This window comes from Rattus norvegicus, chromosome 7 (genome assembly GCF_036323735.1).
Source record: "Rattus norvegicus strain BN/NHsdMcwi chromosome 7, GRCr8, whole genome shotgun sequence".
In the NCBI taxonomy this organism is placed as follows: Eukaryota; Metazoa; Chordata; class Mammalia; order Rodentia; family Muridae; genus Rattus; species Rattus norvegicus.
In genome coordinates this window covers 115,745,700-115,760,714 of record NC_086025.1, presented here as the reverse complement: position 1 = coordinate 115,760,714, position 15,015 = coordinate 115,745,700, and the positions used below count along the sequence as shown (strand labels likewise).

Here is a 15,015-nt window from a genome sequence, read left to right as displayed (position 1 = left end):
TTTTTTGGAGCTGGGGACCGAACCCAGGGCCTTGCGCTTCCTAGGTAAGCGCTCTACCACTGAGCTAAATCCCCAGCCCCGGACCTCCTCTTTATGAGACAAGGGAGTCTGTATATAATACAAAAAAAAAAAAATCTGTCCATTCTGTTGCCGTCAATCAGAGCTAATTAGAAGGATTTAGCCATGGTTAAAAATAACCTTCAAGAGGGGGAGGGGAGGGAAGAGAAACTGCGGTCAGGATGTAATATATGAGAGAGGAATAAAAAATCAGACTAGGAGGCGGGGATAGGGAAGAATGGGTGGATGAGCAGCACAGGATACAGCTCCATTTCTGGCCACCACTGTGACAACTGATTGTTCAACCCTGGGGACCTTTCTGAACACCTATCAGGTACAAATGAAAACTAGGAAAATAAAGAGGAGAGGGGACCTTTAATTAAAACAAACAAACAAACAAACAAACAAACAAGCACCCTTAAAAATAAGGAGACAGGAGAGAGACATCGAAATCTAACAGCCGGTGCCAGTCTTTGTTCTCCCTGGTTAACTACTCTACTTCAGGCCATGGCTGGGTCATCGATCCTTGTACTTCTGGCTTTCACTGTAGGATCCTGATAGCCCAACTGCCTACTTAGCTCTATAAAACAAAAATAAAGTCTGTCAAACTATTAATGCTAAGGAGACAACATAACCCTGTTCCCCCAGATGAGTTCATGATCTGACTCATGCCCATAGAACCAGTGAGGAGGAACATCGTGGGCCCCCAGGCCTTAGCACAGCTGACATCATGATGAAAGGTACCACTCAGGCCCGGGAACCCAGCACATAGACAGCAACACCCTCCTAAGCAGAGAACAGCTTCAACGGCTTGACCTGCGTTTTATATCCTCTCAGAGTCTTTCCCACTGAAAGACCACACTTCCCAGATTTCCCAGCAGACCACAGGAGTCACATCCACCCTATGAGAGACCAAATACCATCTTCTGCAGGCGTGTTGGCTCCCACACATGAGGGTGACAAGATGCCCCTCACTGTGAATAAACAGCCCTGCCTATGGTCAGACCACACCTCCCTCTCCCTCTCCTCTCTCTCTCTCTCTCTCTCTCTCTCTCTCTCTCTCTCTCTCTCTCTCTCTCCAGCTGTTTTTAAATAATCTAACACTTGGGAAGACAGGGATTGAGCCCTGAGAGCTATAGGCCTGCCACAGGAAAGGGTTAACCTTAGAGCCCATCACCAGTGAGACGGGCAGAGAACCGTGGTGGTGGCATGGGCGTCACCGCTTGAGCCTTGCTGTGGTGCCACACTGAAGCCAGCCAGTCTTTGCTTTTGTGGGTTCTTCTTTTTCCCACCCTTTATCCCCCTGGTTTCGCCCCCTATCACTAGATAGGAAAGAAAGGATAGAGGGGGGAGATAGAGATCTCTGAATCTAATTTATTTCTTTCTAGTTTCTAATTTGAGCAGGACTTACAAACTGCAACCAGTCCCTCCCCCAACCCCCACTCCCACCCTGCCCTCGGGCTCTAGCATTTATATTCCCTCTGAAAAGTCCCCAGAATTCCAAATGTCCCACAATTTCAGAATCTATCTGCAGCTGGCAAAACCACGCCTCTGCTCGAGTACGGGGCAAATCACAGTCAGCTGCCGTGAAGCAGCCCCATCTCCCCATACCTAGGATTAGAACAAAAACGTATTCTTATAATATTTCTGTGGGTTTTTTTAAAAGAAACAAAATTCCAAAATTGTCAAAAAATATCACTACCCCGCACGATATGACTGGCCTTGTCTGGGCTTTTTCCCTGCTCTACTCAGAGAAAGCTATACCAGAGTGCCTCCCTGCTCTGACTCCTGAGCCTTTGACCCTTGCTGGCCTACTGTTTCCCACTGTGGGGGATAGTTCAACTTGACGGAATCTAGAGTCACCAAAGAGACCACTCTTGGGCTAAGGACTTCCTAGATTGAGTCAGTTGTGATGAACAGCACCTTGGGCTTGGGTCCAGGGCTGAAGAAAAGGAGAGAGAGAGCAGAGCACCGACCATCCCTCTCTGCTTCCTGACTACTCTATAAGCTGTGTGACCGGCCACTTCATGCCTCTGCAACCACACCTTCCCCGCCATGCTGACTACACCCTCAAACTGAGAGACAAAATAACCCCCCCTTTCTGCAGTTGCTGAGTGATTTGTCCCCTCCCACAGAGTAAAGCACATTCGGGGATAGAAAACTCTGACAGACAGCCTGGGGCGTATTTCCACAGAGGATCCAGCAGTGCCCAGCTAGTGTCTCATCGGCCACTGTTCTCCTCAGCGGTGCTACAGTGAGTGCGTGCGTGCGTGCGTGCGTGCATCAGCTCATGACCCAGAACATCTGGACTGGACTTTAGCACTGGCCCAGGCCCCTGTGTGTCCCTGAAGAGTACACACTAGATTAGGAAGCAGGGAGTGTGCCCCTGCAGCTGTTGGGAGGGATGAATATCCCAGGGCAGCCTGGGACCCTGAAAAGAAGACAGCTAGACTTTCAGAGGCAGTAGACACAGGCTTTAATGGATCCTTTCTCGTTTGTGGTACCTCACCTTGGCAGGGTCAGAGGCTAGACGCCACCCCAGCCAGGACTTTCTCAGGAAATGCAGGACGCAGCTCCTGGACTTTTCCTCCTTGCTCTACCATAGAAGCCTCTAAAACACACACAGGTGGGCCCTGTGGTCATTTGCTGAGAGAGAAATGTCCTCAGCACCAAGTACCCTCTAAAGTCTGAGGACTCACACACACCCCCATGCTTGTTTCTTCCCAGCACTGCATTAAAGCCTATGTTATGCTCCAAGCTCTTGGATCTAGGACGTCAAGGAGACTCGAACCCAGGCAGGTGTCCTGGCTACACTGGCTACCTTGCTGAGCTAGGAGCACTGAGCCACATTCTGAAGCCATTTATGTACTGGGACAATGGAGTTGCTTGGGCCACTACTAGGGAGAGTGAGCCAAGGGCTGGAAGGGAGGTGGGGCCTGGGTGATGATAAGGCCCTGCTTTTAGCTTTACAAAGGAGACACGGGGAATTCTCCAGAGGTTGTTTTAGGTTGGTTGGTTTTGGTTTGTGTCGTGTTGTTGTGACAGGATTTTAGACCACTCTGCCTGGCCTGGGATTTGCTCCGCAGACAAGGCTGGTCTCACACACACTCGGAGATCAACCTGCTTCTGCCCCCGAGTGCTGGAATTCAAGGTGTGCATCGCTGTGCTCAGTTTCTCCAGAGTTCTTCTGCCTTCACATTATCTTGATATCGTAGGTGCTTGACTATGAGGACCTGAGCATTATTTAGGCTCACACGAGAGCATTGGCCTCTGCTGTGATATTGTGTCTCTGCAATCTCATAGTCAAGAACCGTTTTCCCCATGAACTTGAAATAGAAACACACTTGCTCCTGCAGGCTGGTGAGAAAGACTAGTTAAACCTTTGAAAGAATCAGGTCCCTGCCTTATCTTCAAATACCGAATGTTACAAATTTCTAAAAACAACAATTATATTCTTTAAAACTATTATTATTTATCTTATGTGTGTTTTATTTTTGAGTTTGTTTGTTTGGTTTTGTTTGGAAGAACAGTTTTTCTGTGTAGCCCTGGCTGGCCTTGAACTCACAGAGACACACCTGCCTCTCTGCCTCCTGGGTGCTGGGGTTAGGGGCATGCAACACCACTGCCTGGCTTGTTATAGTTCTTAAGGGAATGTTTTGTTTATGTTTTTCTTTTTGAGATGGGGTCTCACTGTGCAGCTTGGGCTGGTCTAGAACTCATTATGTCGTCTAGCTTGGCCCTGAAGCCACAGAGATCTGCCTGCCTCTCCATTCTAGTGTGAGGAATTGCTTGTTTTTGAGACAGGTTTCCACTTTATAGCCTGGGCTAACTGGAATTCACTACATAGGTTAGGCTAGCCTCAAAAATCATACCAGAGCTCCTGCGTCAGGCTCCTGAGTGTTGGGATTACAGGTGCATACCATGACACACGGCAGAAATATTCCTGAAAGCCAGTCAAACTTATGGGGGAAATAACATATCAAATATATGAACAGATCTATAGTTTTTTCCAAACCAGCTAAGCAATGCTCTAAAGCTTGCTACTGTAGGGCACTATTAGGTTGTATGGGGTTTACTTTGTTGGGTTATGTTTATGGTTACAGGACAGCATGAACTTTAGAGAAAAATAGGTTCCATTTCAATATGTGTCCAGAGGGAAGAAGTCAGTAATGAGCAGTCCTGGCCTTGGCAAAGGTGTCAGTCCCCCCTGGTAATTAAGTCCATGGCAGCCTTAGAAGGCACCTGTAGAAACCTGCTTTGCTGGTCAGTGTGTGTCTTCCCAGGCCCTTACCCTGTTCCAGTGCATGCTAGGGTGCTATGTAGTGAACCTGTGCAACCCAGAAGGGCAACACTACTGAATGAGGCTGTCACCTCCCCCTGGCCTCACATGGCTGCTCATCCTCACCCTGTCCAGACCCTAAAGCTTACAACACCATGATACAAGCTTTCAAAATCTACAGATGAGCAGCACATCTCAGCGGCGACAGGGCTCAGGCCTGACCATCTGCTGGCTGCCAGACGGGACTCTGCTGCTCCATGCCCCTCCAGATTCCTTCCCAACTTACCAGACTTGCAGTGTGGCACACACAGGAGCTCCCGCATGCTTCCTTTCCTTGTTAACCTGGGTCCATCTGGCTGAGGGGGCAAACACGATCCGGAGGCAAGGGGCAGATTCTGACCTGGCGCCACATTTGTTTATTTCATGTTCTTCCTACACTGCTCCAAAGCCTGCTTGCTCTGGACTAACAGACCATACAACCAAAACCGGAAACAGCGTACACAATCCCACACATCCCAGCTCGCGCTCTCTCTCTCTCTCTCTCTCTCTCTCTCTCTCTCTCTCTCTCTCTCTCCCCTCTCTCTCGTCTGTGTCCTTTCTGACTTGGATCCTGACTGAATCCTCTTTTACCCTCTTTACCTCCTGGTCTCTTGGTCCAGCTCTCCTCTTTCGGCTCCCCTCTCTCCTCCTGCAGCTCAGGGTCACATCCACTCTGGACTCTCCCAGATGTTCCCACCTCTGGCTATGTTTGCCCTCATACCTACAATAAACTCTTTCTCTTCCACCATACCCAGGAGCAATCATGTCCTTTCCTTTTTATTCCCCACCCCACCCCCCAAGTAACAGATTTTTAAGAAAGCACAGATTTAACACGTGGTATAAAATGTCCTTAGGTAAAACAGAAATACCAAGGCTTTAGCGTGTTTTCAGTTTTATGTACCCTTTAAAAATAATTTGGGGAGGGGTTGGGAATTTAGCTCAGTGGTAGAGCACTTGCCTAGCAAGCGCAAGGCCCTGGGTTTGGTCCCCAGCTCCGAAAAAAAATAAAAAAAATAATTTGGGGGTATGGCGGCACACACCTTTAGTCTCAGCACACAGGACACAGAGGCAGATGTGTCTTTATGAGTCAAATGCCAGCGTGGTCTGCATAGCGAGTTCCAGGCCAGCCACAGCTACAGCTGCATAGTGAGACCCTTCCACTTCCTGTCAGCAACCCACACTGAAGAGATGATTCCAGATTCCCTCTGTAAACCTTCCGCCCCACCTCTGCTCCAGGTTCTCTGTGTAGCCGAGAACAGGAGCACCATCAGGGAGCACCTTTCTCACAGGGCCTCTCTTACAGTGGCAGAAGTGACCCACTCTTCTCCAAGGCTCCTGTACCCCATTCTCTCTGGCCTTCTAATGACCTGAGCATCTGGTGATCCCTCCTCTCACCTGCTTTTCCCTCTCTTCTGGCTCAGTTCCATCCCCGCTGACACACACCACACACCCCTCCCATGGAAAACTAGACTTCTCTGGAACCTGGAGATCCTTCCCAGCTCCTACCCTTACTGCCCCACCCTGCAATGCAGTCTCCTCCAAGAATGGTCTACAGTGGGTGTTTACACTGCTCCCCCTTTCCCTCAATACACAACCCACTGCAGTGCGCTTTGAACCCATGAAGCACTTGAAGCTAATTGAAACTTAAAAGTTGTCAGTCTCAGCCCCATCCCTGATATACTCTGGTCACCATCCCAGTGTGCCAACCATCCCAGTGGCCTCCCTTGTCCATGCCATGCACTCTGGTGTCTACCTCTTCCTAAAAACACCTCTTCTGTCTGTTGATGTCTCATCTTCTAGGTTTCCTCCCACCCCTCATGTTCTTCTTCCCTGATTGGCCTAAAAGTGAGTGTTGCATCAGGTCATTCTGGGTCCACCTGTCTTCTATCTTTAGCGTATTTTCAGTTTTATGTACCCTTTAAAAAATAATTTGGGAGTATGGTAGCACACACCTTTAATCTCAGAATATATATATATATATATATATATATATATATATATTCTCAACATGTAGCCTAGGCTAGCCCAAAACTCACTATATTACCTCAAACTCCAGGTCCTTCTCTGTTCCCTTCCTCACCTAGAGTACACATTCATAGTGATTGTGAAATGCTTCCTTTGCTGACTGCCTGAATGTTGTGGGGCAGCCCACCTCCCTTGGTTTCTCAGCGAGGGGTTCTCCTATCTAAGAAGCCATTGGCAGTGCCTAGAAATTTGGTCTTATGTCTGAGACAGGTCAATGACAACATGCCTGACTGCATGGTTCTGCAGCTCACGTCTGTTGCTTCGAACCCTGGTTAGCATTTCAAAGCAGAGCTACCGCATCTTACTGAAACTGCTGCTTGCAATGTGTTCAACTCTAAGTTCTGTTAGTCAATCGTGTACCGGTGAACATATTATCAAGCTCATCCTGCAAGGAAGCTAAGAGGAGGAAAGGAAATAAGACAGGCTCTAGGTGAGAAGATAAGAGGAAGGAGAGGACAGCCAAGAAGGAAGGGATGCAGAGAGAGCAAGACTGGGTCCTAAGGGTCCTTTTTGCTGGCTTGGGTATGGGATGACAAGGATATTTACCAAGCACGCCCATCTGGATGACAGTCAGTGATCCACAGAGACTTGTGTCAGTGTCCATGCAGCCTACAAACTGGGAAGAGTGTTAACACCAGCTAAACCTGGGAGTCGGGCACACGGGCCCTCCTTTTGCAGGGAGGGTATGGCATTGTAATGGCTTTATGACAGACGACACCTCCATATCTGAGAAGGGCTTCACACCAATTGCCTCGAGGTGGTTTTAAGTGTGCCCGGTCAGAGGTAGCCTCCTCACAAGTATTCCTTTGGTTCAGTTCAATGTGATCAATGATAAGGATGCAGTAAGAAGAGTGAGTGCCACGTGAAGTCCTGAAGACAGGAAGTCACAGAGTCGTGGGAGGACTTAACACCGGGCAGCCGATCCTCTAAATCAAAAATAAGAAGAGAGCCTAGCAACATCCCAGTGTCATCCATTCACCCAGCCAGTTTGCCGAGCTCCCATGTGGGGCATGGCTGAGGGCAGAGGAAGGGCACAGACCCTGCCCCTGAAGGTACTCAGTGATATCAAGTGGGTAACAGTTATTCCTACCCCTCCAAACGTCATGAACGTGGCTGAATCACGATCATATGCCTATAGGTGGCTAAAACTCAAGAATGTCTTGGTTTATATGAAATGCCAATCAAGACGGAAAAGGCTACATTTTAGACCTTAAAACAAGTCTGAAAAAAAAACTAAATTTTAAAAATGTATCCATATGTGTGTGTCCATGTTCCTGTGCGTGTGGGGTAGGGGTTGGGCACATGCATGCAGGTGTTCAATAGGGACCAGAAAAAGTAACTGGTCGGTTGGGGATTTAACTCAGTGGTAGAGCGCTTGCCTAGGAAGCGCAAGGCCCTGGGTTCAGTCCCCAGCTCCGAAAAAAAGAAAAGAAAAAAAAATCACTCTTACCTCAAGTTTAGGGGTTGGGGATTTAGCTCAGCGGTAGAGCACTTGCCTAGCAAGCGCAAGGCCCTGGGTTCGGTCCCCAGCTCCGAAAAAAAGAAAAAAGTAACTGGTCCCCTCAGAGCTAGTTATGCTAGTTGTGAACCATCCAACATGGGTCTATACAGAAAGCTACAGGTTAACTAGGTTTCAAAAAGAAGGGGAGAGGATGAAAGAAAAAATACAAAAAGCAAAAATCATTAATAATGTGGTGGTTTGGCCCCCAATAAGTTCATGTATTTGAATGTTAGGTCCCTAGTTGATGGAACTGTTTTGGAAGGACTAGGAGGTGCGGCCTCGTTGGAGTAGGTGTGGCCTTTGTTGAAGAAAATGTGTCACTAGAGGTGACTAGAGGCCAGCCCAGTCTCTCTCAGTCTCCAGCTTTGGGATAAGATGTACGCCCTTAGTTACTGCTACAGTGACATTCCTGCCGGCCTGTTCCATGCTCTCCTCCATGCAATCTATCCTCGGTGCGAACTCACCCTCTGGACTGTCCGTAAGCCCCTGCTAAATGCTTACTTTTTAAGTTCGCTTGGTCATGGTGTATTCAGAGCCACAGGGTTGTAACTAGGACAAGTTGTGAATATGTAAACCAGTAATTATTAAATGCCGTGTGCTGAACATATCTGTGTGTATTATACTTTGACTGGAAGTACTATGTTTGTTTTCATCACCACAAAGATATCCATAATGATGGTACAATTACTATATTAAAATGTCATTCGGCAGCAATTCTCCAGCTTTATTATATAGCATAGAATATATATGTCGTAGAATATAGATATAGCACAGTCATTATATGGAGTATTATTGTACACATTTGGGTCTGTGTTTGCGCACTTGAGGGTATGTGTAAGGGCAAAGGTCAACCTCTAATGCCCTCCTTTAGGCACATGAGACGGGGCCTCTCACTGGGACCTGAAATTCCTGATTAGGCCACATGGAGTGACCCGTAGATCTAGCTATCTCCACCTCCCCTACAGACATCATTTCTAGCCTTTTATTTTAGGTGTTGTGTTTTGAAACCAGGTCCCCATGCTTGTATAACAAGCCCTCTGCTGACTAAACTAGGGTTTCCAGTGTCAGGGAGTATATACCCATCGAAATATACAAATATGGGCTGGCAGGATGGCTCCATAGGCAAAGGCACATTCTACCAAGCCTGATGACCTGAACTGACTTCTGGGACCACATGGAGAACTCTCAAGACCTGTCTTCTGACCTCTACACACGCACGCACACACGCACGCACGCACGCGCGTTTCAAAAATATTCAATGGAAAGATATCTACTATCATTTGACAGGATAATGGCTGAGTGATTCCAGACCACACCCACACCAACCAGAGTCACATGGCAAGGCCAGTGTTCATACACTCAGTCCTGTCCCTTGTCCCTTCCTCAATGTCTTCAGTCCTGGTCAACTGAGCTTTCAGGAAAAGACAGTGGCTTCTAGTCAGGGATCAGGCAAGGAAGTGATCTAATGTGACAAAGATTCTGTACTGTTCCCTGCCTGTAAAATAAGGGTTCTGTTAATACCTACACTATGAGCTTAAACCACATTAAAGACTTAGGGTTCCACTTGACATGTTGTAAGTTTCTTTTTTCTTTGCACTTGATGTCCAGTGAGAATCTTAATGAGTCATGCCAGCAAAGCCAGAGGTACCCAAATGAATGACTTAAGGATTCTTCCAGCTTCCATGGTTTAGGATGTAAATTCCTTGTCTAAAATGACGATGATTAGGCTAGATGTAATAGCACCCAGTACTAAGGAGGCTGAGGCAGGAGGATTCTGGAGTGCAAGGCCAAATGTAACCACAGGGGCTGGAGAGGCGCCTCAGCGAGTGATTAAGCATCTGTTCTTACAGAGGACCTGAATTCAATTCCCAGCTCCACAAAGTAACTCACAACCGTCGGTCCCAGGGGAATCCATCGCCTTCTTTTGGCCTCCGTAGACACCAAAACCACACGTGGTGCACAGACATACAAACAGCCAAAACATCCATACACATTTATTTACAAAATGGCAACCACAAGTTCGGTGGACACAAACCTGCAGAGGCAGAGAAATCACTGCAAGTTCTGAGGCCAACCTGGCTGGTCTACATAAGTGAGTTTAAGGTCAGCCGCAATCAGACGACAACGAAAAACAATGACAATAAGTAAACAAACAAACAATATGGAGTTTTCATTATAATCCCGGGGCTGAGAAACGGCACAAAGCTCAAGCCGGAGGCGCTTTTGCGATCTACACCAAGTCTAGAAGAAAACTGTTTCTGCGGAAAGACCGCCATCACCCGGCTGGAACAACAAACCGACCGCTGCCGGAAGCCTCGACGCTGCGCTCCCTGGTGGTTCTTCAGCGCCGCGGTCGAAGGAGCCAACCACCAATCGGTGTTTCCGCGGTAGAGCATGCGCATGGCAGAGCCCGTCCAATCGGAGAGCCCCAGTCAATCCACCGCAGAGGGCGTGGCGTCGCGTCCTGTAACGCTACGCGTGCGCGCGCTGAGAGGGCGGGGCTTCCTTAGCAAGATGGCGGCCGCGGCCAGCGGCCTGCGCCAGGCTGCTTCTGCAGCCAGTACCTCGGTGAAGCCCATTTTCAGTCGGGACCTGAAAGAGGCCAAGCGGAGGGTGCGCGAGCTCTACCGCGCTTGGTACCGGGAGGTGCCAAACACTGGTGAGAGGCAGGGGTGCATTCAGGGCCCCGGAGTCACCAGTCCAAGGTGCCGGGCTGAGGTCACCTACTAGGACAGAAATGAGCCCTGGGCTTCGGGGGAAGGGGGTCACACGGACCAAAGTGCCCCACCCCGGGACAGGGCTTCCGAGAGCCCTAGTCGCTTTGGTGGCCTTTGTTCCTATGTTTCTTACAGAGCCCCAGGGAGGAGCGAGCAGGGACTATGAGAAAGGAATTGACGCGTCCGCGGTCCCACGCTAGCCCCAGGTGTTTCTGGAACCCGACTTTACAGTTCCAGAAAATGTTCCAGATGCCCATTAGACTTTGTAACTAAAGTGGCAAAGGGCTTTAGCAGTTATCCATTACCCAGTCTGGAGAACACACTGCATCCATCACGAGAGGGAAAAGACTAGACCAAGGTCATCCAGTAGCTTCCTGGTCCCTTTGAAGCCTCCTGACAATGACCCCTCGAGTCTCCGTAACCTCGCTCACTAAATCAGCTTGCTCCAGAATTTTGAAGTCTAACACCTACTGCTGCAAAACGCTCTCCTTTTCCTTTAGGTGGCGGAGAATCTCAGTTCACCTGAGTGGTGGGTGGGAGTGTGCTCTCTTGGTTGTCTCCCTCAATGCTGCCACTGTAGTGGATTTTAAAAAGGGGTGAGTGAGAGTTCAAATGTCCTACAAATGTCGGGGACATCTTTTCTTGTTGAGTAGACATGTATTTAACTTGAACCACCACAGCTGATCTGAGGGGAAAGGCATTTTCCAATGAGTGGCAGCTCCATGACAGGCCTCAGCACTGCAGAGAGGTAGCCACACTGTCCTGAGGTTCTGACCCTTATTAGCTGTGTGACCTTGGGTAAGATTTTTCACCGGTATTTGCTCATCTGTGAAATAGCTAGAATACTGTCTTCTTCAGGGAGTTACTGTATTTAATAGGTTACTATAGTAACTGACATAAAACTTGGGGGAGGCACTGATGGGGAGAAGATTCCTCCTAGTTCTTAGAACACAGACTGGAGTGAAAAACCCACGCCAACCACAGGCCCACGATTACCTGACAGCAGTTATAACACTGCACTCTTCAGTCTCTGGGCCTGATGCTTCACAAATACTAAGGTTCTGAATGGCATGACCGGTTCTGTATCAGTTTGCATTGTCAGTTTGTCATTTTACAGTTCTTTCCTGAAATCCCTGCGTGCAGGCTGACCTTGGTGACCAGCTCTCTGAGAACTAAAGTGTTTACCATTTCTAGTCACTGAATTTGAGTATAAAACTCAAACCTGATTTAGACAACACATGATTTTTGTCTGTGTGTTTTTGTGACTTTTTGTTTTGTCTGAGACAGTGTCTCACATTGTAGCATTGGCTGGCCTGGAACTTGCTACATAAACCAGGCAGTCCTTGAACTCAAAGAGCCATCTGTTTCTGTGCTACCACCCTGGGCTTGTTTTGTTTTTGTTAGGATTTGGCCTCAATCCTTTGATCTATCAGCCTGAGTTCTCAGTACTGGGACTAAAGGCATATGCCACCATGGTTGGCTGATGGCAGTTTTATAGATCGGAGTGGACATGTCACAAGAATGGCCAAAGCACAATAAATATACTGACCTCTGTAGCCAGAATGCCTGTAAACCCTTGATGATGTCTCTGTCACCTTCCTTCCATCTAACACCTTGTAGTGCTTTTGTATCCTTAAATGTCCTCAGCAAATCTGCCAAAGGCCAGTGTCAGGGTATAAAAGTGACTAAAACCTGCTTTTCTTTCTTTTGAAACAAGACCTTGCTGTGGATCCATAGTGCCACACGGCCCAAGGCTGTAGGCTGGGTTACAGGCCTGTTACCACTGAGTCCAGTTTACAACCTAATCTCCAAAAACCCGGTCCATGTGGCACATTAAGTTTCGTCACTTGAGTCTGTGCCACTGTTTAGCCACTGACTTAATGGATTGGTGGATATTGTGACTTTTAAAATATATTCTATTACTTTTAAAATCATGTGTGTGGGGCGGGGGGAGTGCAGGTGAAAGCAAGTGTTGGCAGAGGCCAGAGGCACGTGGGGCCCTGGAGCTGGGGGTACAATGTGTTTTCAGTTGTCTGACATGGTTGCTGGGAATTGGAAAGACAGTATGTGCTCTTAACTCCAGTCTCCCCCCTTTTTAAGGGAAGTTTATTGTGTTCAGTTTCGGTCCCTTACATGGGGTTGGGGGCTCAGGGTGGTGTGGCTCATGGATCCTGGGAGGCAGCCGTGTATCTTGTTGCAGTCGTGGGTTACTGTTCCACTCTCAGTTAAGGCCTAAAGTCTGTCCTTCCCCAGGTGGTCTGGTGGTTTGAGTACAGCCTGCCCTCCCTGCGCAAACCCTTAGCAGTGCCCCTCAGCTCCCAAACTCATAGTTACAACCTACACTGCGTCATTTTACACAGACTTCAACTCTGGTGCCTTTATTTTTTTCTGGTTATTCCATATAAAAATATTCCTCAGTGACCAAGCCCTTGCCTAACATGTGCAAGGCCTAGACTCTATCCCCACCTGTTCTGCCCATACAGAAAAAGCAAGTGGCCCATTCAAGAGTTCTGAGATCCAGGCTCTGGGCGATTTAGTAAGATGTGTGTCCAGGCTGGGGGTTGGACTGTGTGGCATGAAGCCACTTGTACATGGCCAGCAGTCACCACTGACATAAGCTTCTAGAAGCATGTTTAAGAGGTCTGATTTCCACAGTCATGTTTCCTCTTTAGTGCACTTAATGCAGCTGGATATCACGGTGAAACAAGGACGGGATAAAGTCCGAGAAATGTTCATGAAGAATGCCCATGTCACCGACCCCAGAGTGGTTGACCTCCTGGTCATTAAGGTAACTGACCCTCTCTGACAGACTTAAAAGTTCTGCTGGCTTGTCCTGTGCCTCTGAGTTTTCAAGTAAATTCTGCCTTGATTAAAAGACAGCTGCTGTGTTTCCAGGTTCAACTTGGAGGCCCCTTTTTTCTTTTTAAAGCCAAGATTTCACTATGTAGTTCTGGCTGTCCTAGAATTTGCACTGTAGACCAGGCTGGTCCTGAGATCCACTGCCTCTGCCTCCCAGGTGCCAGGATTAAAGGTGGCACCACTATACCCCATTGGAGGTCTCCACTTTTGAGGTGGTCTCAGTATATAGCCTGGGCTGGAACTAGACATCCTCTTGCCTCAGCCCCCACGTAAGCTTGAGATTACTGAAGGGGAGGTCTGGGGCAGGGGAGGGGGACACTGCAGCTTTAACAACGTAAAGTAGGAAGTGGGAGTTCCTATGGGATGCCACCCTGGGACACCTGGCTCACTGTCTGCAGCCACAAGAAGGCAGAGTGGTTCTGGACATGGTAATCTACGGTCATTGGCAAGTCCATGCCAAACACAACACAGAGCTGAACTTGAGTGATGTGTTGTTCTTTTGGTGGCTGGAACTGACCACCTCTTCCTTCATGTACACAGGGAAAGATGGAGCTCCAGGAAACCATTAAAGTGTGGAAGCAGCGGACACACATTATGCGGTTCTTCCATGAAACAGAAACACCAAGGCCAAAAGATTTCTTGTCCAAGTTCTATATTGGCCATGACCCATGAGGTCACCTGATGGGAAGGTGCATGTTAATATTTAATTATCTTAGAGTACAAATAAACCCATTATTTGATGGTCGTGATAAAGTTGCACTGGTGAACCCTTTTCCTGTGGTCTCTCTTACTTCTTGCCTTGGTGTGGGGCCTTAGTGCCCATGCTGTGATTACTCCCTCTCCTGGAGAAGGTTGTTTGCTGCCGACTGAGTCAGACCCTTTTATGGGAAAGCAGGAAAGGCTATGTGGTTCTGTCCAGATCTCCCACAGTGGACAGCTGGAGGGTTGTTACTGTGCTTGTACTTATGTATGAAGCTCCCAAGACTGGGCTTCTTGGCACCAAGGCTCTGGGATCAGAGGGAACAGAGCAGCACCGTGGGGCAGCAGTAGAAATGACTGCACTTAGAATTGCCTCCTCACTGTGCAGAGTACACTGTTCAGTGCAGGCACAACTGTCCTACTACTTCTGCACATTTTTGTTTCAAACAGGATCTCATGTAGCCAAAGATAGCCTTGCGACTCCCTGTGTAACCAGGGGTGACCTTGAAGTACTCATGTTCGTGCTTCCACCTCCTTCCCTGGACAGTCCTGGATGCTGGAGGAAGGCACTCGGGGTCTCAGGGTTTAGTTACTGAGTGACCCCACGGCACCAGGGATCCCCCTTTGCCCTGAGGGCCCAATGTTACAAAATATTCTACTAAGCAGTAACAAAACTGCATGACCAGAACATGACAACTCCTCCAGGCTAAAGGCTTCAGTCAGCCTAAGTGGCTTTGAGGCAAGTCTCTGCTGGACTTATGTAGAAAGTAAAAAAATTTCAAGTTGGGGGAGGGGTGTGTAGAAAGACGGTTCAGTGATTAAGTGCACTTGCTGCTCTC

At 48.3% G+C, this 15,015-nt stretch overlaps 1 protein-coding gene across 1 annotated transcript; it reads left to right on the top strand.

Annotated features, from left to right (window-relative positions):
* The first annotated feature begins 10,397 nt into the window (after positions 1–10,397).
* Positions 10,398–14,255, top strand: Ndufa6 (NADH:ubiquinone oxidoreductase subunit A6). The gene is made up of 3 exons (NM_001130505.1): positions 10,398–10,560; positions 13,291–13,406; positions 14,018–14,255. Exons 1-3 carry the CDS (start codon positions 10,416–10,418, stop codon positions 14,147–14,149), a joined length of 393 nt encoding a protein of 130 aa, NP_001123977.1. The 5' UTR covers positions 10,398–10,415; the 3' UTR covers positions 14,150–14,255.
* The last annotated feature ends 760 nt before the right edge of the window (positions 14,256–15,015 follow it).